General features: G+C 49.0%; 2 protein-coding genes across 6 annotated transcripts; both read left to right on the top strand.

Annotated features, from left to right (window-relative positions):
• Positions 1–17735, top strand: Ap1m2 (adaptor protein complex AP-1, mu 2 subunit). Of its 4 annotated transcripts, none has more exons than XM_006509950.3 (11): positions 1–143; positions 2558–2714; positions 2916–2983; positions 6684–6857; positions 6942–7068; positions 9585–9727; positions 9823–9894; positions 12913–13071; positions 14025–14150; positions 15842–15917; positions 16496–17735. In XM_006509950.3, exons 1-11 carry the CDS (start codon positions 102–104, stop codon positions 16516–16518), a joined length of 1167 nt encoding a protein of 388 aa, XP_006510013.1. In that variant the 5' UTR covers positions 1–101; the 3' UTR covers positions 16519–17735. The 4 variants fall into 4 exon arrangements, with proteins under 4 accessions (XP_006510013.1, XP_006510012.1, NP_033808.2 ...); XM_006509949.3 differs by having other exon boundaries at positions 9579–9727; NM_009678.2 differs by having other exon boundaries at positions 17–143; positions 6579–6857; positions 16496–16893.
• A 3193-nt stretch (positions 17736–20928) lies between these two features.
• Positions 20929–23891, top strand: Cdkn2d (cyclin dependent kinase inhibitor 2D). 2 transcript variants are annotated; one of them, XM_006509968.2, is made up of 3 exons: positions 20929–21128; positions 21385–21541; positions 23018–23891. In XM_006509968.2, exons 2-3 carry the CDS (start codon positions 21401–21403, stop codon positions 23375–23377), a joined length of 501 nt encoding a protein of 166 aa, XP_006510031.1. In that variant the 5' UTR covers positions 20929–21128; positions 21385–21400; the 3' UTR covers positions 23378–23891. The 2 variants fall into 2 exon arrangements, with proteins under 2 accessions (XP_006510031.1, NP_034008.2); NM_009878.3 differs by lacking the exon at positions 20929–21128 and having other exon boundaries at positions 21141–21541; positions 23018–23887.
• The last annotated feature ends 38 nt before the right edge of the window (positions 23892–23929 follow it).

Raw genomic sequence — 23929 nt, 5'->3', positions numbered from 1 at the left:
GGCGGCTCACCTGGGCGAAGGCGCTTCCGCAGGAAGAAGGAAGCCGCAGCGCTGCCGCCTCTGCAGCTCGCTCTCGCCTCCTAGCTTCACGGACTGCCACCATGTCGGCCTCGGCAGTCTTCATTCTGGACGTCAAGGGCAAGGTGAGGCAGAGGGCGAGGGATCGAGGTACTCCGGGCGAGTCCGCGGGCCTAGGGCTCAGGACCAGGAGCCGGGAACCCGTCCTCTCCAGCCGTCTGTGGCAAGGGGCTTCACCTCTCTTAGAGTCATTTTCCGTGTTTGTAAAATGAGATGCCCACCATCTGAGCGCCCTGAACCAGTGAGCACAGTCCTTCTGCAACCCTGGGGCTCAAAAATGCGCCAAGTGTAACTCTCTGGCTATCCTAGCAAGCTTCTCCAGTGTCGATCAGAGCGGTAGAGATGAAAACAAGAGCCCTGTAATGCAATGACAGCCTGGTCATGTGCCTCAGTGGGCAGCTGGCTGGCCTAGCACACAGACCTAGGTAATGGTCCCAGCGCACTGCATAAGCAGCCATAATTCCAGCACTTGGAAGGTGGAGGCAGAAGGATCAGGAAATCAAGGGAGTTTGAATCGGGCCTGAGCTATGTGTGAGTGACACCCTCACTGTCTCAAAAACAAAACAGGCTCAACAAGCCCAGGCACCGGCTGCCTAAGCCTGGCGACCTGAGTTTAAGTCTCAAACCCAAGTGAAAGGGAATGGAGACCACACACACACAGACACCACACAGACACACACACATACAGACACACACACACACACACACACACACACACACACCAGGCATCAGCATGCTCCCTCACACACTATGCACACAGAAAATAATAGTGCCTGTGAAAAGAAGCTAGCAATAACGACAAGGGGGTCAGGTGTCCTACCATGCACCTGTCATCCTAGCTACTCTGGAAGCCGAGTCAGAGGGATGACCTGAGCTCAGGAGGGCAAGGCCAGCCTGGGCTACAATAGCAAGACAAAACAAAGAAATAGAATAACCTTGAACAAGAACAGCTTAGGAAGGGAGGTTCAGCTCCACTTCTCTGCTTTTTGTGGACATAGTTTAAAACCTCAACTCCTTCAGCCTGGAAAGTGGAGACAAAGACACCTGCCTCAAGGCTGAGAGGTGACAGGCACTGAAACTCCTCAGCAAAGATTCTTCCTCCTCTTCCTCCTCTTCCTCCTCTTCCTCCTCTTCCTCCTCTTCCTCCTCTTCCTCCTCTGTGTGTGTGTGGGCGGGGGGGGGGGGTAGGTGGGGTGGAACCCAAGCTAAGCCAGCACACTGGCACTAAATTACATCTTTTAAATATTTATTTATTTATTTATTTATTTATTATATGTAAGTACACTGTGGCTATCTTCAAACACTCCAGAAGATGGCATCAGATTTCATTACGGATGGTTGTGAGCCACCATGTGGTTGCTGGGATTTGAACTCAGGACCTTTGGAAGAGCAGTCTGCACTCTTAACCGCTGAGCCAGCTCTTCATAGTTTTTAAATTACACTTATTCATTTGCTCTGCGTATGTGAGAATCTGTTCTGTCCTGTTCCCGTGTGTGCGGGTGCTAGAGTGGGACCTCAGGCTGTCAGGCTTGGTGAGACCCTTCAACCACTGAGAACCACTTAGTTCTTTCATGGTCCCCCCTCTGAATTTTTATTTTGAAATGGTATCTGGCTGAATTACCCAGGCCGGCTTCAGATTCACTCCGGAGCTTGGCTAGGCTTTGAACTTGCTATCCTTTGCTCTCAGCTTCCCTGGTAGCTCCGATGGCAGGCCTTGGCAAGACAAGGCCCAGCACATCCAGGCTCACTGATGGGTATCTGAAGGATTTCATAGATGGTAGGATAGTCCTCTGCTGCTGAGCTACACTCAGTAGCCCAGTTTCTTTATTATTATTGTTGTTGTTGTTTGGTAGAATCTCATAGTTTATGTTGGCTTTGAACTTACTATGTAGCTGGGGATGGCATTGAACTCCTGATCCTCCTGCCTCCTCCTCCCGAGCCCATCTCCAGCATAACACTCATTAGTAGAAAGTTGATACTTTTAGCTGTGGGTATCGAGTATCCACATAACACACATGAAGACGAGGCATACAGAGCTTGGGTCTTAGCTGGGCCCCTCAGATACCTCTGGGAGTTCCACACAGAGCTTGGCATGGTGGCAGACACCTGGGACCCCAGCACTCTAGAAACTAAGGCAGGAGGATTGAGAAGTTGTGACCCGCTGGGGCTTCATAGAAAAAGTGGCTGAATCAATAAGAAAAGGAAAGACAGGCGGGGAGGTAATTTACTTGGCAGAGAGCTGGTAATAGTATCTCTGGCCAGGGCAGAAGGAAGCAGGAGGGTCAGAGAACTTCAAGGTCATCCTCTTGTTTCTGGATTCAAGGCCAGCCCATGCTACTACGTGAGGTGTCACCCCTTCTATAACACAAAAAAGAGGCCAGTGTGTATGGGAGGAAAGGAGGTTTAGGAGAGAAGTAGACATCCTAAGGCCCTAGGTCTGCGCACTGGTGGTGACGGAGTCCTCTCTCCCTCCCCTTAGCCTCTGATTAGCCGAAACTACAAAGGTGATGTGCCCATGACAGAGATTGACCACTTCATGCCGCTGCTTATGCAGCGTGAGGAGGAGGGCGTGCTGGCCCCGCTGCTGAGCCACGGCCGAGTGCACTTCCTGTGGATCAAACACAGCAACCTCTACTGTATCCACCCCATGCTGGGCAGGAGTGCGGAGAACCCGACTCAGAGGGCAGAGACCCGAGAGCAGAATCTGCACAATACATGTGCGGTAACTCAGGTTGTGCCTGGGTTAGGGGGCAGTAGGAATGGGTGGGGGGATAGCAGGGGACATGTAACACCACTCCATCAAAAATGTCGCTTTTTCCTTAACCTTACTGCACCAGTGGTGGCCACCACGCTGAAGAACGCTAATGCCTCTCTGGTGTACTCCTTTCTGTACAAGACTGTGGAGGTAAGTGCTGGTCTCTCATTGGCTAGCTGGTCTGTCTGTATAAGACTATGGAGATAGGTGCTGGTCTCTCATTGGCTAGCTGGTCTGTCTGTCTCCTTGTTGTGTTCACCCCTGTCAGGTGCTGTCTTCTGACCATCCCCATCAAAAACTTCTCACACCTCTCACCCAGATCTGAGCTACAGAGTACAAGGTGTAATCCCTCGTCTCCGCTGTGTGGCCTCCAGGAAATCCCTTGTTTCCGTGTCTGTGAATGTGACAGGTGCTATTGTAAGGGGAGGGAAGAAAAAGAGCTAATGTAACAGAGGAAGTGTCTCCAACAGAAGACGCAGTAGACGAGAAGGCTTTGAGATGTGAATAGAGCCAGGCTAAGGGGTGTGAGCAGAGCGAGGGTCAAAGGCTGGGGGAGGACGCCCTCCCTTCCCAGGAGATGCAGGTTAAGCATCCGTGTGCTTGGTGCTGGAAGGGCTCCGGATGTCAGAATCTTTGCCTATGTGTTGTGAAATATTCTAGGGGTAGGACCAAAGACTTGAAGAAATGTATTTGGGTTTCAGATATACATGAAACACCTTAATTCATGTTTCTCAGCCTGAGGGCTATGACCCTCCTGGGGGTCAATTGGCCCTCTTTCAGAGGTCACATAGTAGATATTTATGTTACAATTCGTAAGAGTAGCAAAATTGCAGTTATGAAGTAGCAACAAAATAATTTTATGGTTGTGGTCATCACACCAGGAGGAACTGTATTGACGGTTGTAGCATTAGGAAGGTTGAAAACCACTGGCTTATATATATATATGGAAGGTATTTTTCTTTTCTTTCTTTTTTTGGGGGGGGGCAGTGTCTCACTTTGTAGTCCTGGATGACTTAGAATTTGGTATATAAACCAGGCTAGCCCTGAACTTACTTATAGGTGTGGAATTTTAAGGCATGTACCACTGTGCCCAGCAAGAGAATAATTGAATATTTTTTATAGCTTATTATATGTGTATAAAAGTACCTGAATGTATGTTTGTGCACCACATGCTCAGGGAGGCCGGAAAAGACCAAAAATTTTATTTGCTTTTTCTTTTATGTGTTTATGTGTGTGCTTGGGTGTGTGTGTGACTGAGTGTATGCCTGGGTGTGTGTGTGTGTGTGTGTGTGTGTGTGTGTGCGCGCGCGCGCGACTGCAGAAGCCAGAAGAGGACATTGGTTTTATTGGTTCTGAAGTTTCTGCAGGAAATTCTGAGCAGCTGTGTGAGTGCTGGGACCTGAACCAGGCTCCTCTGTAAGAACAGCAAGACAGCAAGCACTTTAACCATTGCGCCATCTCTCCAGACCTCAGAAAGGCTTCTTATTCTCTCCAGACCTCAGAAAGGCTTTTTATTATTTTATATATTTTTTTAAAAATTTGAGACAGGATTTCATCATCTAACTCTATCGTGCCTAGAACTCAGAGACTTGTCTGCCTCTGCCTCCCAAGTGATGAAATTATTATTATTATTATTATTATTATTAATTATTATACATATTAATATATCATTAAAATAAAATCAGGAATAGTTTGCAGTGGTGCTTGCTGGTCATGAAGACCTGAATTCAGTCTTCTTCAGCGTCTACATAAGCAGCTGTGTAGTGCTTGCCTGTGCTGTGTTTGAAGCGCTGGGGAGGTGGAGACAGGTGGATCCCCTGGAATTTGCTGGCCAGCGACTGTGGCCTAGCCAATGAGCTCCAGGAAGAGTGAGAGACCCTGTCTCAAGAAAACAAACAAAAAGGTGGTGAATAATAGAGGAAGACGGGAATTGACCTCTGGCCTCCGCACACATGCACACACGTAAACATGTACACATACCTCACAGGTACACACACATACAGAGACATATGTATACACAACACACACACAAAAGCATACGTATACGCAATACGCTCACACTCACCCACACATACTACTGCTAAATGTCTCCCTGGGGAGTTGTAAGCAGTGTCTACTGCTCTTGTGTGTGGTCCCACTGACAAATCAAGGTGCAGTTCCACCAGAGGTCACTCTGGGAAGCCCATGAGTTCCTGCTCTACCGACAGGCCAGAGTGTTTTGGGCAGGAGGACTGCAGGTGATGTCATGTACTTTTATATTTTTGATTTCCGAGACAGGGTTTCTCTGTGTAGCCCTGTGTAGGTTGACCTGGAACTCAGTCTATAACCAGGTAGGCCTCAAACTGAGGTCCAGCTGCCTCTGCCTCCCGAGTGCAGGGCTTAAGGCGGTGGATCACCATGGCCTGTTCTGCCTGTTTATTTTTGAGACAGGCTGTCATGTAGCCCAGCTGTCGGCCGATCACAGGTGTACCTGGTTTGTTTTATATTGAAATCACTTTTGCATTTGTTTAGTTTCTTCTTTCGTAACTGTGTGTCTGGGTCTGAGTGTGAGCATGGGTGTAGAGACTAAAGGACAGCTTGCCTTCCAGCTCATGAGCCGCTGGGATAGTACTTAGCTCATCAAGTTTGGCAAAAGGTTCTTTACATGCCGAGCCGTCTGCCTGTTCTGTTTTGGTTTGACTTGGGTTTTTCTGTGCTGAAGGATTGCATCCATGAACTCTGTCTTACTCTATCCATTCTCCACGTCACTATTCCTGTATGTCGCCTGACAGATGGTTTACTCTATCTGTTTGCGACTCATCACTTTCCCTGTCTGTCACCTGACTGATGTACAAAGATTCACGACGCATACGCAGTACACACGTTTTTAAAATTTACACTTTATTAAACATTTATTTACTTCTTTATGTATATGGGTGTTTTGCCTGCAGTATGCCTGTGCATGTCGTGTGTGCAGTGCCTGCAGAGGCTGGAACATGGAGGCTCTCCTGGGACTGGCATTACAGACAGTTGTGAGTGGCCATTTTGGTGCTGGAAACTGAGTATGGGATACACACAGGCCCTCTACAAGAGCAGCTCTTAACTACTGAGCCGTCTCTCTAGCCGCACGCTTGTTTTGTTTGTTCAGAAAAGATCTACTTAGTCGTGGCTGCAGAGCTCACTATCTAGACCAGGTTGACCTTAAATTCACTAAGGCCCACTTGTATCTGCCTCCTGAGTGCTTGGACTAAAGACATGAGCCACCATATTTGGCCTCCACACATTTTTGTTTTAAGGGAGAGCAGGATAGACCAGACCTCTCATTCTAGATCTTTGAAGGCTACAGGAAGAGGATGGAAAGTTCATGGCCAGCCTAGGTTCCTCAGCCAGACCATCTCAAAAAACAAAGTCTGGCGTGTGGCTCCTCAGTAAAGCCCCTGTCTGGAATCCCCCAGTGAGGGGTTAGGGTGTGGCTCAGTGGTAGAGTCCTGATCTACAAGTGAGGTGCTGGTTTTCTTCAGCCCCAGTACCATAGCCACACCCAGACAGGCTGTCTTCAGGTGCCTCATGGCACAGGTCTCACTGCCTTCCCCTCTCCACACTCCACACCCTTGATCTGTCCTTTTCCTCATTACATTGCTCTGGAAGAGAGGTGCAGGTCCCTTTGTCTGTAGTCCAGGCACACAGTAGGCAGTGTATAATTGCTTACTGGTTGGCTGAGGGCATCACCAGCTTACGTGGTGTCTGTCCTGGGACCTGTGCCCAGGTCTTCTGCGAGTACTTTAAGGAGCTGGAGGAGGAGAGCATCCGGGACAACTTCGTCATCGTGTACGAGCTGCTGGATGAGCTCATGGACTTCGGCTTTCCGCAGACCACAGACAGCAAGATCCTGCAGGAGTACATCACACAACAGGGCAACAAGCTGGAGACTGGCAAATCTCGTGTACCACCTACAGTCACCAATGCGGTGTCGTGGCGCTCTGAGGGCATTAAGTACAAAAAGAATGAGGTCTTCATTGATGTCATTGAGTCTGTCAACCTTCTGGTGAGTCCTATGCATCATGTCCTGGGGGAGGAGGGGGGGACTCTGTACCTGTTGACACCCCATATTGGGAAACCCCCTTTGCAGGTCAATGCTAATGGGAGTGTCTTGCTCAGCGAGATTGTGGGCACCATCAAGCTGAAGGTGTTTCTGTCTGGGATGCCAGAGCTGCGGCTGGGCCTCAATGACCGAGTGCTCTTTGAGCTTACTGGCCGTAAGATTGGGGGAAGGGAGGGACCTCTTCCTGGGAATAGGCTAGGAAGCCACCAGAGGCCTCCTAGACAACAGCCAGTTCTGAGATAAGTGTTAACATTCCCTCCAATGATTGCATGTCGGCAGCAAAGTTCACCTAACATTTGCTTTCTTTGTTAATGAGCCGGCTGCAGACCAAACCCATTTCTGGCCTTGACATTCTAGTGGAGTTACGGGGGACAGGTTAATAATAATATTTAAACATCTCACAGAGGCCGGCATGAGGGTCCCTGCCTGTCGCTTCAGCACTCTGGAGGCTGAGGCAGAAGGGTTAGGAGTTCAGGGTCATCTTCTCCTTAAGTTAGTGGGAGCTCTATGAGAAGGGGACAAATGGGAATTCCCAGGGGGCTAGCCCAATCCAATCAGCAAGTTCTAGGACAAGGAGAAATGCTATCTGGGGCAAAACCAAACCAAACAAAAATAGGGTGGATGACACCGGAGGAAAGACATCTGACATTGTCCTTTAATGTCCATGAGCACATGTACACATGTATGCAAATGTATACACACACACACAAACACACACACACACAGAGTGAAATAGAACCAAACAAACAAGAACCAGGCAGGCTGGTGGGCAAACATAGTGCTACATACGGGTAATCCCATCACTTGGGAGGTAGAATCAGGAGTTCAAGGTCATCTTCAGCTACTCAATGAGTCCGAGGAGGCCATTGTGGGCTATATCCCATTCTATCTGAAAAGATCACACCAAAACACAAGAAACAGAAGCAGGACCCATACAAACAGAAATGAAGAGCAGAGGAACAGAAGGCATGACTCACACAGTAAAGTCCTTGCACAACAACATGAAGCCCTGAGTTCAGATGCCCAGAACACATAAAAAGCAGACATGGGGTCTGCTGTGGTTTCGCACCCCTTTAATCCCTGCACATAGGAGGCAGAGCAGGTGGATCTCTGAGATCAAGGCTAGCCTGGTTGCATAGCAAGTTCAAGGACAGCAAAAGTTACATAGTAAAAATCTGTCCCCCAAAACAAATCAAGTCAAATACAAAAGCTAGACATGGTTGTGTTTATCTGTAATTGTAGCACTAGGGGAGTAAGACAGGGGAGCCCCAGAATGTTCTGTGCAGCCAGGCTAGCCAGTTCAATGAGACACCTTGTATCAAAAGATAAGGCAGGGCCAGAGAGAAGGCTCGTGGGAAAATCACTTGGCTTCCAAGCACATTGGGCTGAGTGAGATCGCTAAAACATGGGAAAACATGAGTGCTGGTGTGCGTCTGAGACTGCAGCACTTCCTTCATATTGCTGTCTGTTTATTATTTATTTGTTATGTGGATGCATTGTGTGGGCGTAGTGCCCACGGAAGCCAGAAGAAGCTATCAGATCCCTTGGGATGGAGTTACAGATGATTGTCAGCTCCCATACAGTTGCTGGGAACTGAACCTAAGTCCTCTAGAAGAGTAGCCAGTGCTCTTAGCCACTGAACCATCTTTCCATGAAGCCTCGGCACTCCTCTGCGTAGCGGAGGCAGAGGCAGGAGAAACTCCCAGAAGCTCAGTGGCTACCTAGATTGGAGGGCACAGCAGATCAGAAATTGAGATCTGGTGCCTTGGCGCAGTGGGAGGGAAGAAATGGATCAGACAAACCACAGCAATGTGTTCAAAGAAAGGGGCGTGTCACCACGGCCGCAGACACTTGCCAGCAAGCCTGACCATCTGAGTTCAGTCCCCAGGCAGGACTCCTGGCAGAAAGAGAGAGCTGACCAAATACATTGTGGCGAGCATGCCCCACCTACCAAGTAAATAAATTAATGTCATAACTTAGAGAAGTTAGGCACTGATTAACCTCTAGTTTACACATGAACAAACATATGAACATATGTGTTACATACGTACATGTAAATATACTTACAGTATACACATAAAGGGGAAATTAGGGCCTGGAAAGACAGCGTAGTGGCTCAGTGCATTTCTTGATCCTGCCAAGGACCTGAGTTCAGTTCCCAGCACCTATAGCAAGTGTCTCACAATGATTTACAACCTTAGCTCCAAGAGATCTGACAACATCTTCTGGCCTCTGTGGGCTCCAGCACGTGCATGCATATAAAATCACCCAAACACACAAACCTTCGTCTAATTAAAAATACTAAAATTCGTGCTGGGTATGGTGGCTCCCAGAGACAATTAGATCTCTATGAGTTGGAAACCAGCCTGGTCTACATGTGGAAGTCTTAAACAGCCAAGGCTATTTTAGAGACCATTTTAGAGAACAGACAAACAAAAATCCTATTAAAAGTTTTAGGAAAATAAACTCTAAATCCAATGAAATGAATATAGAGAGCAGACGCTTAGGGGTGGGGTACAGACTCCGGGCTTGTGTTTCATCTCCCCACTCAGCCCAGGCCCGTGGCCAGTGGGGATGGCCGGCAGTCCCTCCTCAGCTCCACGGTGGGGATGGCGGGGCAGTCCCTCCTCAGCTCTGGGATCACTCTTCTTGCTCCACTCCGAGTTTCAGGCAGCAAGAACAAGTCTGTGGAACTGGAAGATGTGAAATTCCACCAATGTGTGAGGCTTTCACGCTTTGACAACGACCGAACCATCTCCTTCATACCCCCAGATGGGGACTTTGAACTCATGTCCTACCGGCTTAGCACCCAGGTGAGCCATGGCCCAGCCCAACACAAAGGAGAGGTAGGTAGTGGACCGAGAGAGGATGTCAGAATTTGTGAGAACCGCCTTCTCTTCTGCTGCAGGTCAAACCCCTGATCTGGATCGAGTCAGTCATTGAGAAATTCTCGCACAGCCGAGTGGAGATCATGGTGAAGGTGAGCCCACGGGAGGCTTTCTCAGTGCAGGTTCCATGGCTTCTTCTGACTAGCTGGGCTCCTGGCTGCGTATTCAAGATTTCTGTTTGTTTTTAAGTCCTTTTCCTCTTAGTTTTGTGTGTGTGTGGTGTTTTGCCTGCATGTATGTTGATATGCAAGACGTGCCCATCTAGTGCTCACGGAGGCCAGAAGAGGGGATTGAGTCCCCTGGAACTGGAGTGATGGATGGTTGTGAGTTGCCATGTGGGTGCTGGGAATCAAACTGGAATCCTCTGGAAGAGCAGCCAGTGTTCTTCACTGAGCTTTCTCTCCAGATTTTATATATGTATATATATTTATTTATTTTACGCTGCGGCTGTCTTCAGACACACCAGAAGAGGGCATCAGATCCCATTACAGATGGTTGTGAGCCACCATGTGGTTGCTGGGAATTGAACTCAGGTCGGTGCAGTCAGTGCTCTTAATCGATGAGACATCTCTCTAGCCTGTCTGGGTTTTTTGTTTTGTGTATGTGTGGGTTTTTGTGTGTGTGAGTTGTATGGTTTTTGTTGTTGATGTTGTTTTTTGTTTTGTTTTTTTCTTTTAAAGCAAGATCTTACTATGTAATCCTGACTGATCTCTGTGTCGCTTAGGAAAACCTCAAATTCAGAGATCAGCCTGCCTCTGTCTCCTAAGCAATGGATCTAGAGATGGATCCATATTCTCAGCCCTTTCTTATGTGTTTAAAAATGTAAAGTTTATTTATGTTTCTTTCATGTGCACTGTGTTTTTGCCTGCATGAATGTCTGTGAGGATATTGGATCCCTGGAACTGGAATTATAAATAGGTGTGAGCTGCTATGTGGGATCCTCTGGAAGAGCAGCCAGTGCTCGTAAGCACTGAGCTGTCTCTCCAGCCCCTTAAGACTTGTCTGTGTTTTATGTGAATAGATCTTTGTCTGTGGTTATGTATGTGCAGTCTGTGTGCCTTGGAGGCAGGAAAGTGTGAAATCCCATGCAACTGAGCTGTAGATTATTGTGAACTGCCTTGTGGGTGCTAGGAACCAACACTGGGTCCCCTGCAGTAGTAACACGTCATCTTAACCAGTGAACCATCTTTCCAGGGGTTTTTTGCCTTTTTTTTTCCCTTTAAGAAAGGGTTTCTCTGCCGGATATGGTGGTGCATGCCTTTAATCCCAGCACTTGGGAGGCAGAGGCAGGAGGATTTCTGAGTTTAAGGCCAACCTGGGCTACAAAGTGAGTTCCAGGACAGCCAGGGCTACACAGAGAAACCCTGTCTCGAAAAACAAAACAAAACAAAACAAAAAAAACAAAAAAACAAAAAAAAAAGAAAGGGTTTCTCTGTGTAGCCTGGGCTGTCCTGTCCTGGAACTCACTATGTAGATCAGGCTGGCCTCAAACTCAGAGAGATCCACCTGCCTCTGCCTCCCAGGTGCTGGGATTAAAGGCATGCATTACCATCACCCAGCTCTTTATTTATTTTTAGACAGGGTCTCACTATGTAGATCTGGCAATCCTAGAACTTATTATAGACCAGGTTAAAAGTAGGCCTTAAAAGTAATGGAGATAGGCCTCCCTCTGCCTCTGCTTCCCAAGTACTGGATTTAAGTGCATGTAAAGTTTATTTATTTTTCTTACAATACTGCTTATTTTTATTACATTGTAATTTAATTTAATTTAATTGGGGGGGGTGTTTCAAGGGTTTTTCTGTGTAGTCCTGGCAGTCCTGAAACTTGTTCTGTAAACCAGGCTGGCCTCAACCTCAAAGGTCTACCTGCCTGAGCCTCCCACATGCTGGGATTAAAGGTGTGTGCTACCTTACCGGGCCATTTCTATTTTTGTTTATTTTGTGTATGTATATGTGTGTGGGAAGGCACATGGCATGGAGGTAAAAGGACACTTACAGGAGTTGCTTCTCTCTACAGTGTGGGTGCCAGGGATTGTGTTGGGAACAAAAAAAGGGGGGCGGGGCGGGGAGAAGTGGAATAGGAAAAAGATGCCCACACCCCGCCAGAGTTTCCCTATTCTCTGGTCAGTCAGGCATGGGAGGGCTGCTACTTACCCTATCCACTCATCCCTGGGTGGGCATTCCTCTATCCCACTCTTAAGGGGGTGGCCAAGAGGCAGCCCTGCCTGGGGACCTCCCCGGAGCTACTTTGCTAAAGCCACCAGGGTTGTGTGAGAGAGGGAAGAGAGAAGAAGTTCCCAACACTGACCAGAGTATGCAGCGGAACTTGAAGGAGCAGAGCAGAGACTCTCTATTCTTTTAAGAGCTTTATTAAAGAAATGCAGGGGGAAAGAGAGAAGGGAGAGAGAGAGAGGGGAGAGAGAGGGAGAGGGAGAGAGAGAGAGAGAGAGAGAGAGAGAGAGAGAGAGAGAGAGAAAGGAGAGAGAAGACAAAGAGAGGAGAGAGTGTGCAAGTGAGGGGTAAGAGGTAAGAGTGTGAGAGTAAGAGAGCGAGGTGGGGCTGAGCACCCCTTTTTATGATCTTCACTGTTGCTATGTAACTGGGGAGGAGTTTAGCCTGAAGGTCAGAAGCTTGGGCCATTGCTTACAAGACTACTGACCATGCTTCTCTTGTGGGGGCTGTGGGAGGTGGTACCTTAGGCAGGGGCCAGATTTCCAGGAGCATGAGGGAACGCCTACCGTGTTATGTAAGTGAATTATGACCATCGGGTTCAGACCCCAGCTCGACTGGAGACCAGCCTGCAATTCCCCACAGGATTGCACTCAGGTCCTCAGCCTTGGCAGCAAGTCCTTAGACCTGCTGTGCTGTCTCACCAGGGCCTCTTATACGCTAGGCATTTACTCTGCCACCAGGTTAGATTCCCATCCTTTTTTATTTTCAAAAAGGATCTCACTTAGTTGTCTAGGTGGCTTTGAACAGTCCTATAGTTCAGGCTGGCCTTGAACTTGAGATCCTCCTACTTCAGCTTCCAGAGTAGCTGGGATCACAAGCATCCACCAATAAGTCTTGCTCAGGAGTGAATTCTTTTTGCCTCCTGCCCTCTCCTGGCAGGCCAAGGGTCAGTTTAAGAAGCAGTCGGTGGCCAATGGCGTGGAAATCTCTGTGCCCGTTCCTAGTGATGCAGACTCTCCGCGCTTCAAGACCAGTGTGGGCAGTGCCAAGTATGTGCCTGAGAAGAATGTTGTCATCTGGAGCATCAAGTCATTCCCTGTGAGTGCTGGGAAAGGTGGGGCCCGGGTGGGAGGGACTCCAGTGGGTGGGGCTTGCCTAGGTCACGTGACAGGAGGAGCCCATCCCAGAGAACTGCACATGGACTAGGGTTCAAGGGTGCGTGAGGATGACATGGATGTGCTCGGCTGTCCTGAGGAAGGGGAAACCCGGGCTGTCTGCTTCCAGATTTCTACACTCAATGTGGTGGTCCATGCTTGTCCTTCTCCTGTTTGGGAGGTGGAGGCAGGAGGATAAAGCATTCAGACTTATCCTTGCCTACACGACTACTTATCTAGCCTAGGCTACATAAGACCTCGCTTGAAAAATCCAAACCAAACCAGACCAAACCAATCAAAGGTGGGGAAGCTGAGGCCTCCTGAAACAGCACCTTCCCTGCCCCACAAGTCCTTCAGAGATAGGCCTTGGCTCCTTGTTTCTCCTTCATAGACTCATCTGTGAGATGGATCGGATGACAGTTGACCCACATTCCTTTTGTTTTTGTTGGTTTTTAGACAGGGTGTCACTATGTAGTCATGGCTGAACTGGAGCTTGCTATGTAGACTGGGCTGGTTTTGAACTCATAGAAATCCACTTGCCTCGGCCTCCCAAGTACTGGGATTAAAGATGTGTGTGTGTGTCAGTGTCCAAATATGACTCACATTCTTAGAGCACTAGTAGCTTCATTTTATTGCTACTGTGTGTGTGTGTGTGTGTGTGTGTGTGTGTGTGTGTGTGTGTGTGTGTACGAGTCTGTCTGTCTGTGTGTTTCCTCCAGATTGAGGAACAAGAGTTAGCACCCTTCTCTTGCTTGTACAAGCACAGACTTTTTCTATGGGTCTCAGCCAGCACTCTTGAGTTTGAAGTCTGTGCAATGGACAGGTAACGCTGCAGTGAGGGTGGTCTGAGAGACAGGGGGATAACTCAGAGAGTCTGATGCCTCTGTGTATTCACAGGGGGGAAAGGAGTACTTGATGCGTGCCCACTTTGGCCTCCCCAGCGTGGAAACTGAGGAGGTAGAGGGCCGACCACCCATCGGGGTCAAGTTTGAGATTCCATACTTTACCGTTTCTGGCATCCAGGTGAGGACCAGGGGTGGGGAGGTTCCCTCCCTCCCTCCCTCTCTCCCTCCCTCCCTCCCTCCCTCCCTCTCTCTTGGCTAAGTCACCTCTCAAATCAAGTCTCATTTATTCATTTGAGCCTTTATTTATTTTGTGTATCAGTGTTTTCCGTATGTCTGTGTTCCATGTGTGAGCATTACCTGCAAAGGTCAGGAGATGGTGTCAGACCTAGAGCTGAGAGCACCCTTCTCTTGCTTGTACAAGCACAGACTTTTTCTATGGGTCTCAGCCAGCACTCTTGACTTTGAAGTCTGTGCAATGGACAAGTAAACTGCAGTGAGGGTGGTCTGAGAGATGGGGATAACTGAGGTTACAGGTTTCCATCCACCGAATGGATGCTGTACTTTAACCCAAGTCCTCTGGAAGAGCCACCAGAGATCTTAACTACTGAGCCATATCTTCAGCTCTGTCTTAGGGTTTCTAGGGATTGCTGTGACAAACACCATGACCAAAATGCAAGCTGGGGAGGGGAGGGAAGGATTTATTTGGCTCACACATCATTGGAGGAAGTCAGGACAGGAGCTCAAGCAGGGCACAACCTGGAGGCAGGGCGGGAACCTGGAGGCAGGAGCTGAGGCAGAGGCCATGAAGGGGTGCTGCTTACTGGCTTGCATTTCATGGCTTGCTCAATGTACCTCCTTATAGAACCCAGTACCACCAGTCCAGGGATGGTCCCACCCACCATGCTGGGCCCTCCCCCATTGATCACTAACTGAGAAAACGCCTTACATCTGAATCTCATGGAGGCATTTCCTCAACTGAGGCTCCTTCCTCTCTGATGAGTCTAGCTTGTGTCAAGTTGACACACAATAGCAACCAGTCCAAGCCCTCTTTTAGTTTTTGTTTTGTTTTTGAGGTAGGAATTTGCTGTAGCCAGGCTGACCAGGAACTTGGAAACTTGCTATGTAGACCAGGCAGCATTGTACCATAGAGACCTACCTGCTCTGCCTCCAAGTGCTGAGATCTGAGGTGTGCACCACCACACCAGGCATTTTTATTTTGTAACCCATGCTAGCCAAGGACTCGACTCTGAAGTCCAGGCTGGTCTCAACTCACTATAAAGCCAGGCTGGAATCAAATTTATTGCGTCCTTCTGTGTAGATTTCCAAGTCCTGTTTGAAATTCATGTGTCCTCATGCTAGGTTCTCCATTTCTTCTCTGTCTTCTACCTGGGAATGCTGTGTCTTCTGTTCTCAGGCTGTGGCTTTTCCTTTCCACCTGTCACATCTACATGTGTACCCCTCCCCTGTCAGTCACTATTCACCCCTGCCTTCACCCACCCACAGAGTATTCCTTATTCTCTTGACCTGTTCCCCAGCTCTGTTCTGTATTCTCCTGTCTGCTCCTTTCCTCTACTGTCCTGGATCACCTCTTTGCCCATATCATGCCCAGACTTGCAGCTAGTACCATCCTAAAGTTTTCCCTGTATGTTTCCTTGACATAAGCCACCGCTTTTCCTTCTGATTCTAGTCACCTCACCCTCCCAATACCCACCTCCCTCAAATAGTGGGGATTGAATCCAGGGACTGGCACATGCTAGGCAGGGACTCTACCTCTGAGTCCACCTTAGGTATTCCTAGAGGACGCTAGAAGGGAGCTCACTGCTGAACCACATCCCTAGTCCTTGGCCAATCCTCTTTATGTTCTTTCAGGTCCGTTACATGAAGATCATCGAGAAAAGTGGGTACCAGGCCCTGCCCTGGGTCCGTTACATCACGCAGAGTGGTGGTAAGGTGGCAGGCCGGGCTTTCTGAGACAATCTGGTTAAGGAGGTGGAGGGTGTGGGGACTGAGGACTTTGATGCTGTTTGGGGCAGTTCTACATATTAGTATGTCTAACACCAAACCTGTCCTTACCGTGTTTCCTTGGGCTTCAGCTTATACATCTTTTAAAAGGAGTGGCTGGCCCACTCCAGGGTGACAATGAAATCCAGCAAAATTTAGCTGACACTTAGCACCTCCAGATGCTGCCTAAGTGTGGGACGTGCTGACCAGGTAGACGTGTCTGTGGAATTGATCCTGATCTAAGAAAACTTTCTTTTGTGTGTGTGATTGTAAGGCTAGAAACCAGGGCTTTACACATGATAAAGAGGAGCTCTGCCATCCAGCCACATCTGGAATTCTAGGCATGGTTCTACTTTTGAGCCATGTCCCAAGCCTATAAGCCCTAATAAGCATTGTGAAGTATTTGCAGGGGTGATTCTGTTTGTTAGGGCCCAGGATAGATTCTGTGGGTGCTGGAAGACTCTCCTTTTTTCCCCTTTCTCAGCTTTTAGATGATCCCTGCTCATTTTTTTTCCCCTGCAGATTATCAACTTCGTACCAGCTAGAAGGGAGAAGAAGTGGGGCTTCCATCTCCCCAGATACCAGCTGCAGACTTTTAAGAGCTGTGTGTGTGTGTTTGTGAGTGTGCACACGCGAGTGTGTGCAGGGTTAGGGCACTGACTTAACACATCCTTGCTGCCCACACCTAACCCCCTTTACCTCTCTCAGCCATCTGGGGTGGTTTCTTTGTGTCCCACCCTAATTTTATATGAAGAAATATAAGAGGGCCTGAACTCTGCTGCCCGGCCCGCCCCCCATGAGTGCCTTCTTGCAGTAAACTGCCTTGGGCAGATCTAGGGCCCACCTTTTATAGCTGCTGAGCCGAGGCCACTGGTCCTCCATCTGGGTTTTAGGGTGTCATTAAAATGAATCTAACAGCTGTGAGTGTGCTTCTTGGGTAGGGGCTGGGAATGACCAGCGCATGTGTGGGAGCCCCCACTGATTACTTGTCAATCTTTTTTGTTCTGGTTCCTCCACAACTTTCCTTTTATTCCCTACTACTGTCTGACACCCTCTGTAGCCACGGCAGTTGCTGTACAATCTATCAGTACATTATCAGCCTGCTTAATCCTGGTGGCTTTCCCATCTTGTTAAAAAATTACTGCAGGCCCAGGTATGTTGTGCACACCACCACACCACCCCTGTCCACCTTGCTGCCCTCCTGGTCTCCCTCTCCGTACCGTACTTTTTACTTTCGAACCTCTGGCCCTTTGTATATGCAGCAAGTGCCTATTTTATGATATCTTTTTTGTTGTTTTTGTTTTGATTTTCATTTTTGAAGATAGGGCTGGCCATACTCTGACTTCCAGCGTTCCTCCTGCCTCTGCCTCCCACATGTGGTGATGACAGTCATGAGGCCCATGACCGGTTGTTTTCTCCTGTTTTGCTTTTATTTTTGAGACAAGGTCTCTTGTAGTCCAGGCTGCTTTCAGGCTTGTCCATGAGCAATGAAGCCTTTGCTTCCAAGAGATTTCTGACATGCACAGCATCTCCATCTCCAGCTTCTTCTGACTTCAGGAAAAGATTTTAAATATTTATGTGTGTGTATGTGTGTGTATCTGTATGTGGGTGTGCATAGGTCCATGTGGGTGTCTGCAGAGGCTTCAGATCCTTCTGGAGCCGCAGTCACAGGCAGCTGTGAGCCCTCTGGTGTGGGTGCTAGGAGCCAAACTCAAGTCCTAGAGAAGATCAGTATGTCTTTTAAAGAATAAGTCTTCTCTTCTGTCTGCGTTGTTTTGTTTTGTTTTGTTTTGTTTTGTTTTGTTTTGTTTTTAAAAGACAGATCCTTACTATGTAGCCCTGGCTGTCCTGGAATTTACAATTTATATCAGACTGGCCTTGAACTCAGAGGTCTACCTGCCTCTGCCTCCTGAATGGGAATGCTGGGATTACAGATGTCAACCATCATTTGAGAATCTACCATTTGAGATTATGTTTGAGAGTTTTGAAAACTGGCCATCTAGCCCAGGCTGGCCTACAGCTTAATCCTCCTGCGATGGCCACCTCAGGAGCTGTGTCTGTGGGCTGAGAGAGATGGCCACCTCAGGAGCTGTGTCTGTGGGCTGAGAGAGATGGCCACCTCAGGAGCTGTGTCTGTGGGCTGAGAGAGATGGCCACCTCAGGAGCTGTGTCTGTGGGCTGAGAGAGATGGCCACCTCAGGAGCTGTGTCTGTGGGATGGGACAGATGGCCACCTCAGGAGCTGTGTTTGTGGGCTGAGAGAGATGGCCACCTCAGGAGCTGTGTCTGTGGGCTGAGAGAGATGGCCACCTCAGGAGCTGTGTCTGTGGGATGGGACAGATGGCCACCTCAGGAGCTGTGTCTGTGGGCTGAGAGAGATGGCCACCTCAGGAGCTGTGTCTGTGGGCTGAGAGAGATGGCCACCTCAGGAGCTGTGTCTGTGGGATGGGACAGATGGCCACCTCAGGAGCTGTGTCTGTGGGCTGAGAGAGATGGCCACCTCAGGAGCTGTGTCTGTGGGCTGAGAGAGATGGCCACCTCAGGAGCTGTGTCTGTGGGATGGGACAGATGGCCACCTCAGGAGCTGTGTCTGTGGGCTGAGAGAGATGGCCACCTCAGGAGCTGTGTCTGTGGGCTGAGAGAGATGGCCACCTCAGGAGCTGTGTCTGTGGGATGGGACAGATGGCCACCTCAGGAGCTGTGTCTGTGGGCTGAGAGAGATGGCCACCTCAGGAGCTGTGTCTGTGGGCTGAGAGAGATGGCCACCTCAGGAGCTGTGTCTGTGGGATGGGACAGATGGCCACTTCAGGAGCTTCTTGGTAAAACTTACCTCCCAGAACCACATGGCAGACCTGGTCAGGCCGAGTTTCTGTTCAACAAGGACTGCTTAACCTGAGCTAGACCATGATTCTTTTCTCAGTAATTAACATTTCTAGCTTTAGTCTATTTTGAGGGGGAGGGATTATTTTCATTTGTTTTCGAGACAGGGTTTCTTTGTGTAGCCCGAACTGTGCTGGAACTCACTTTGTGGACCCGACTTGCATTGAACTCAAAGATTCGTCTGCCTCTGGGAATGAAGGCCTGAGACACAACATTCCCCCCCACCCCCCACCCCCACCCCATAGGCTTTAGTCTATAGACGTGGTGGCAGAGACCTGTAATCCCAGCACTCAGGAGATAGAGGCAGGATGATCAGGAATTTGAGATTAGTCTAGATGTAGTAAATTTGAGGCCAGCCTAAGCTATAAAAGACCTTGTCTCAATAAAAAAAATGTTAGGGGCAGTAGCTTATAGATCAGTTAGTAGAGTGATTTCGTCACCTCCATGAAGCCCTGGGCTCCATGTACAGCACTACATGGACTGTACCATAGTAGCACTTGGGAGTGGCATTCAGAGGCTCGGGTGTTATCCTTGGCTACATATTGCAATTGGAGTCCAGCCTGGGCTATATAAGACCCTTAAAAAAGAAAAAAAAGAAAACCTTAAAAGATAATTGCCGGGCTGGTGAGATGGTTCAGCGGGTAAGAGCACCTGACTGCTCTTCCGAAGGTCCGGAGTTCAAATCCCGGCAACCACATGGTGGCTCACAATCTGTAACAAGATCTGACGCCCTCTTCTGGAGTGTCTGAGGACAGCTACAGTGTACTTGCATATAATAAATAAATAAATCTTTAAAAAAAAAAAAAAAAAGACAATTGCCAGACTGGAGAAATGAGATGGCTCACCAGTTAAGAGCACTGGCTTCTTGCTCCTCCAAAGGACCTGGGTTTAATTCCCAGCACCCACATGGCAGCTCAGTTCTAGATTCGGCACCCTCACACAGACATGCATGCAGGCAAAACAGCAATGCACATAAAAAATAAAAAGGAGTCAGGCAGTAGTGGGGCACGCCTTTAATACTATGCACTTGGGAGGCAAAGGCAGGCAGGTGAAGAACAGTCTGGCCTACATAGGGAGTTCTAGGACAGCCAGAATTACATACTAAGACCCTATCTTGAAAAACGTAGAAAAATCTAAAAGAGAATTATTACAATATGTGGCTATTTGATTGTCTATATGTGCACCATGTTGGTATAGGTCAGAAGAGGGTGTTGGATCTCTGAAGCTGGAGTTACTGATGGCTAAACTGTCACATGGTTGCTGATATTGAATCCTAAATCTTCTACAAAAGCATTGATCCATCTTTCAGGTTCTATAAATAAATAAATAAATAAATAAATAAATAAATAAATAAGTAAATAAATTAAAGGAGACCATCTTGGTAGCCCATTCCTTTAATCCCAGCACGAATGGCAGAGGAGGCAGGTGGATTTTGAGTTCAAACAGATCAAATAAGTTTCAGGCCAGCCAAGGCTACACAGAGAGACCCTGCCGCAGAAACATAAAAACAAACAAAAGTCGGGCGGTGGTGGCCTTTAATCCCAGCATTTGGGAGGCAGAGGCAGGCGGATTTTTGAGTTCGAGGCCAGCCTGGTCTACAGAGTGAGTTCCAGGACAGCCGGGGATACACAGAGAAACCCTGTCTCGAAAAAACCAAAACCAGCCAACCAAACAAAAATGTTAGAAGGCACCGCGCTTTACCACTCAGAAGCCGTTCCTTTAACCCAGCAGTCGAATGAATGAACTAAGCTCCGAGTTTCACAGTAAGAGCTTGCTTATTAGCATTTCCGCGGTCCGTGAATGACTAAAATGTTCCAGTTATAGGAGTTTCCAGTCCTGCCTCCCTTCCTCCCGGAGGCGCTAAAGATCCAAGATGGGCCCGCGCCAGCCTGTCTCCAGCCTCTCCGCTGGGGTCAGTTAAACCTCCTCCTCTTTCCCGCCCGCCCGCCGGTTTTGAAAAACCAAAATTCCTGCTGTGGCGGGCAGCTCCACTGGTCGCTGCACGCTGACCAATCAGGAGCCACGCCACTGCTACGGGAGAGACAAACCTCCCCAGCAACGCGTGCTGATTGGCTGTTATTCCCAGCAGGCGGGACTAATGGAGGTCGGGCTCTGGGCAAAGTGGCTCTCGCTACTCTGTTGCGAGTTTGTAAGAAAACAAGGGCGCTCTGGGCGGGGCCTGGGGCGGGCTTGCCTCGCCCACTAGCGGCTGACTCTGGCGGCCAGTACAGTGCCGGCTCAGAGCAGACCCCGCCCGCGCAAGGAAAGGAGGGAGGGTGAGTCTGGGGAGACCCGGCCCAAGGGGCGGGCGCCGAAGGGCTGGGCGGGGTTCCCCGCTGCCTCTCTCGGTGACAGGGGGAGGAGCTAGCTGCGAGCGCTGGGGTCGTACGGGCGGAGGGCGCAGGCTCTGAGGCCGGCAAATGATCATAGAGTTGGCCCTGGTGGCACCGCAGTCCCTAGAGTTCTGATCCAGCTCTTGCTGGTTCCCCAGCCCTGACCTTAACTGGGCTTGGGGCTGGGTGGGTTTCACAGTCCACCGGTATCCACTATGCTTCTGGAAGAAGTCTGCGTCGGCGACCGGTTGAGTGGCGCAGCGGCCCGTGGCGACGTGCAAGAGGTCCGCCGCCTTCTTCACCGGGAGCTGGTGCATCCTGACGCCCTGAACCGCTTTGGCAAGACGGCCTTGCAGGTGAGGCCTGGCTGGCACCCGGCCCCCACACCCCATCCCTACAAGTCTCCTGACCCGGGTTGGTGATCCCTTAAGGTTTAGTCCTTGCTTGCTCTGATGTTGGGTGGGTGGTGAGGATGCGATGGGGGAGGGGATGGCTTTTCAGCTCTTGTCTAATAGCCTGACAGATTCAGTTTCCCTGCAGACCTTTATTCTGTGGGTTCATCTTCTTTTCGTGCCAGTCCTTGAGGACAGCTCATATTTCTTGAGGCTCCTTAAAGATATTCGATCTCTGGAAGATGGCATGCATGTCTTCTCCAAGGGAGATAGCCTTTTTTTTTTTTTTTTTTGAGGTGCCCTCTTGAAGGATCTCTGGTTATTTCAGGGACATCTTCATTTCGGCAGGTGATGTAGATTTTTTCCCCTTTTGTATCTTCTGCGTGCCTAGTAACAAAAACGATTCCTTATTGCTTGAAGGTCCCGTAATTTGGGTGGCATTTATAGGAGAGTCCCACCTTTTCATGGGTACTCATACATTCTGAAGATCATGCCTATGTCTAAGGAAGTTATTTCTCGACAAAGGGGATCCAAATTGTCTAGAGCATCTCTTTCTCAAAAATTCTATGTAGTTCCCAGATTGTAGTGTTGAAGGGGCTTTACAGCCCTAATGATATGGGACTGCTCTGGCCTCAAAGAGGCTTTAGACGCCTTCCTGGTTCTCTCTCTCTCTCTCTCTCTTCAAGACAGGGTTTTTCAGTGTAGCCCTGGCTGTCCTGAAACTCACTCTGTAGACCAGGCTGGCCTTGAACACAGAAATCTGCCTGCCTCTGCCTCCCGAGTGCTGGGATTAAAGGCGTGCGCCACCACTGCCTGGCCCGGTTCCCTTTCTCATCCATTCTCTTTACTTCTCTTGCTTCTTCATTTTCTTTTTTTATTTCTGAGACAAAGTCTCACTTTGCATCTCAGACTGGCCTTGAACTTGAGACTGTCCTCCTGCCTGAGCCTCTGAGGTCCTGGGATTATGAAAGCGTCACTATGCCTGGCTTTTTAATGTTTTCATGAGAGTCACTTTTATAGTTAGGGCTTTTTGTTGTTGTGTTGTTGTTCTTAAGAGAACTTTGGGCTACACAGTAGTGACACAAATTAATCCAGCACTTAATCTTTAATCCCAGCACTTGGGAGGCAGATGCAGGTGGATCTCTGAGAATTTGAGACCAACCTGGTCTACAGAGAGAATTCCAGGACATCCAGAAAGACATCCTGTCTCCGACAAGGATGGGGGTGGGGCTTAGAAGGTGTGTGTGTGGGGGTGTCCTTATTTTCAAAGAACCTGTTCTCTGGGGTCCCAGTCTGATCCCTTGGGTCCTGACTTTCCTGGGGGCGTCCCCATTCCCTAAGGATCCCTTCTCTGTGCTCTGGATTTGTGGTAGACCTCTTTATTCTACCTGACCCTTCTCCAATGGGAACCTCCTGACTTTCTCCTCCCCACCCCCATAGGTCATGATGTTTGGAAGTCCAGCAGTTGCTTTGGAGCTCCTGAAGCAAGGTGCCAGCCCCAATGTCCAAGATGCCTCCGGTACTAGTCCTGTGCATGATGCGGCTCGCACCGGGTTCCTGGACACCCTGAAGGTTCTGGTGGAGCATGGTGCTGATGTCAATGCCCTGGACAGCACTGGGTCGCTCCCCATCCATCTGGCGATAAGAGAGGGCCATAGCTCCGTGGTCAGCTTCCTAGCTCCTGAATCTGATCTCCACCACAGGGACGCTTCCGGTCTCACTCCCCTGGAGTTGGCTCGGCAGAGAGGGGCTCAGAACCTCATGGACATTCTGCAGGGGCACATGATGATCCCAATGTGACCCAAGGCCACTGTCTCCAGCCTTACTGGGTTACTTGTCAACAAAAGAGGAAAGAAACTTTCTCTTTTCACACCTGTCCATTGAAGAAGGGAGTGGGAGGAGCAGTTTGTGGTTTATTGGTGTTGATTTCTTGAGTGTGTGTGTTTGGGGGGTGTTTCTCATTTGTTTTTCTCACCCCTTTTGGTGTGTTGGACAAAGAAGGGGCTCCTACAGGCAACAGCCATCTAAACGGTTCAGTTTCCTCTGCACTGGGGCTGCACCAGGGCAGGGGTTTAAAGCCCTAGCCTCAGAGTGAGGTCATCACTTCCCGGGCCCCTTGGAAGCTGGTGACCTTGGCAGGCTGTGCTCAGAGAGCCCTGAAGTGTGAGCCATCTACTTTGGGCATGTGAGGGGGAAGGGAAAGCATTTCAAATCAATTAAAAGGATAACATGAGTTCATTTTTCTTTCTTGGAAGGTTTCCAGTCTGTTGTACAGAGTTTGAAATATAAATATTTATTGCTTTATGGAAAGAAATTGTTTTGTGTGATTATTTTATGTTTTGGCCCATTAAA

The sequence above is a fragment of the Mus musculus genome, chromosome 9 (assembly GCF_000001635.26).
Source record: "Mus musculus strain C57BL/6J chromosome 9, GRCm38.p6 C57BL/6J".
NCBI lineage: Eukaryota > Metazoa > Chordata > Mammalia > Rodentia > Muridae > Mus > Mus musculus.
This window is presented reverse-complemented; position numbering and strand designations above follow the sequence as displayed.

What these genes read in the sequence shown, in the direction of transcription:
- Cdkn2d (XM_006509968.2), top strand. Translation starts at nt 21,401, where the DNA reads ATGCTTCTGGAAGAAGTCTGCGTCGGCGACCGGTTGAGTGGCGCAGCG. An exon ending in TTGGCAAGACGGCCTTGCAG is followed by an intron (nt 21,542 to 23,017) that starts GTGAGGCCTGGC and finishes CCACCCCCATAG; the next exon opens with GTCATGATGTTTGGAAGTCC.
- Ap1m2 (NM_001110300.1), top strand. Translation starts at nt 102, where the DNA reads ATGTCGGCCTCGGCAGTCTTCATTCTGGACGTCAAGGGCAAG. An exon ending in GAGTGGAGATCATGGTGAAG is followed by an intron (nt 9,895 to 12,912) that starts GTGAGCCCACGG and finishes CTCTCCTGGCAG; the next exon opens with GCCAAGGGTCAGTTTAAGAA. An exon ending in TTACATCACGCAGAGTGGTG is followed by an intron (nt 15,918 to 16,495) that starts GTAAGGTGGCAG and finishes TTTCCCCTGCAG; the next exon opens with ATTATCAACTTCGTACCAGC.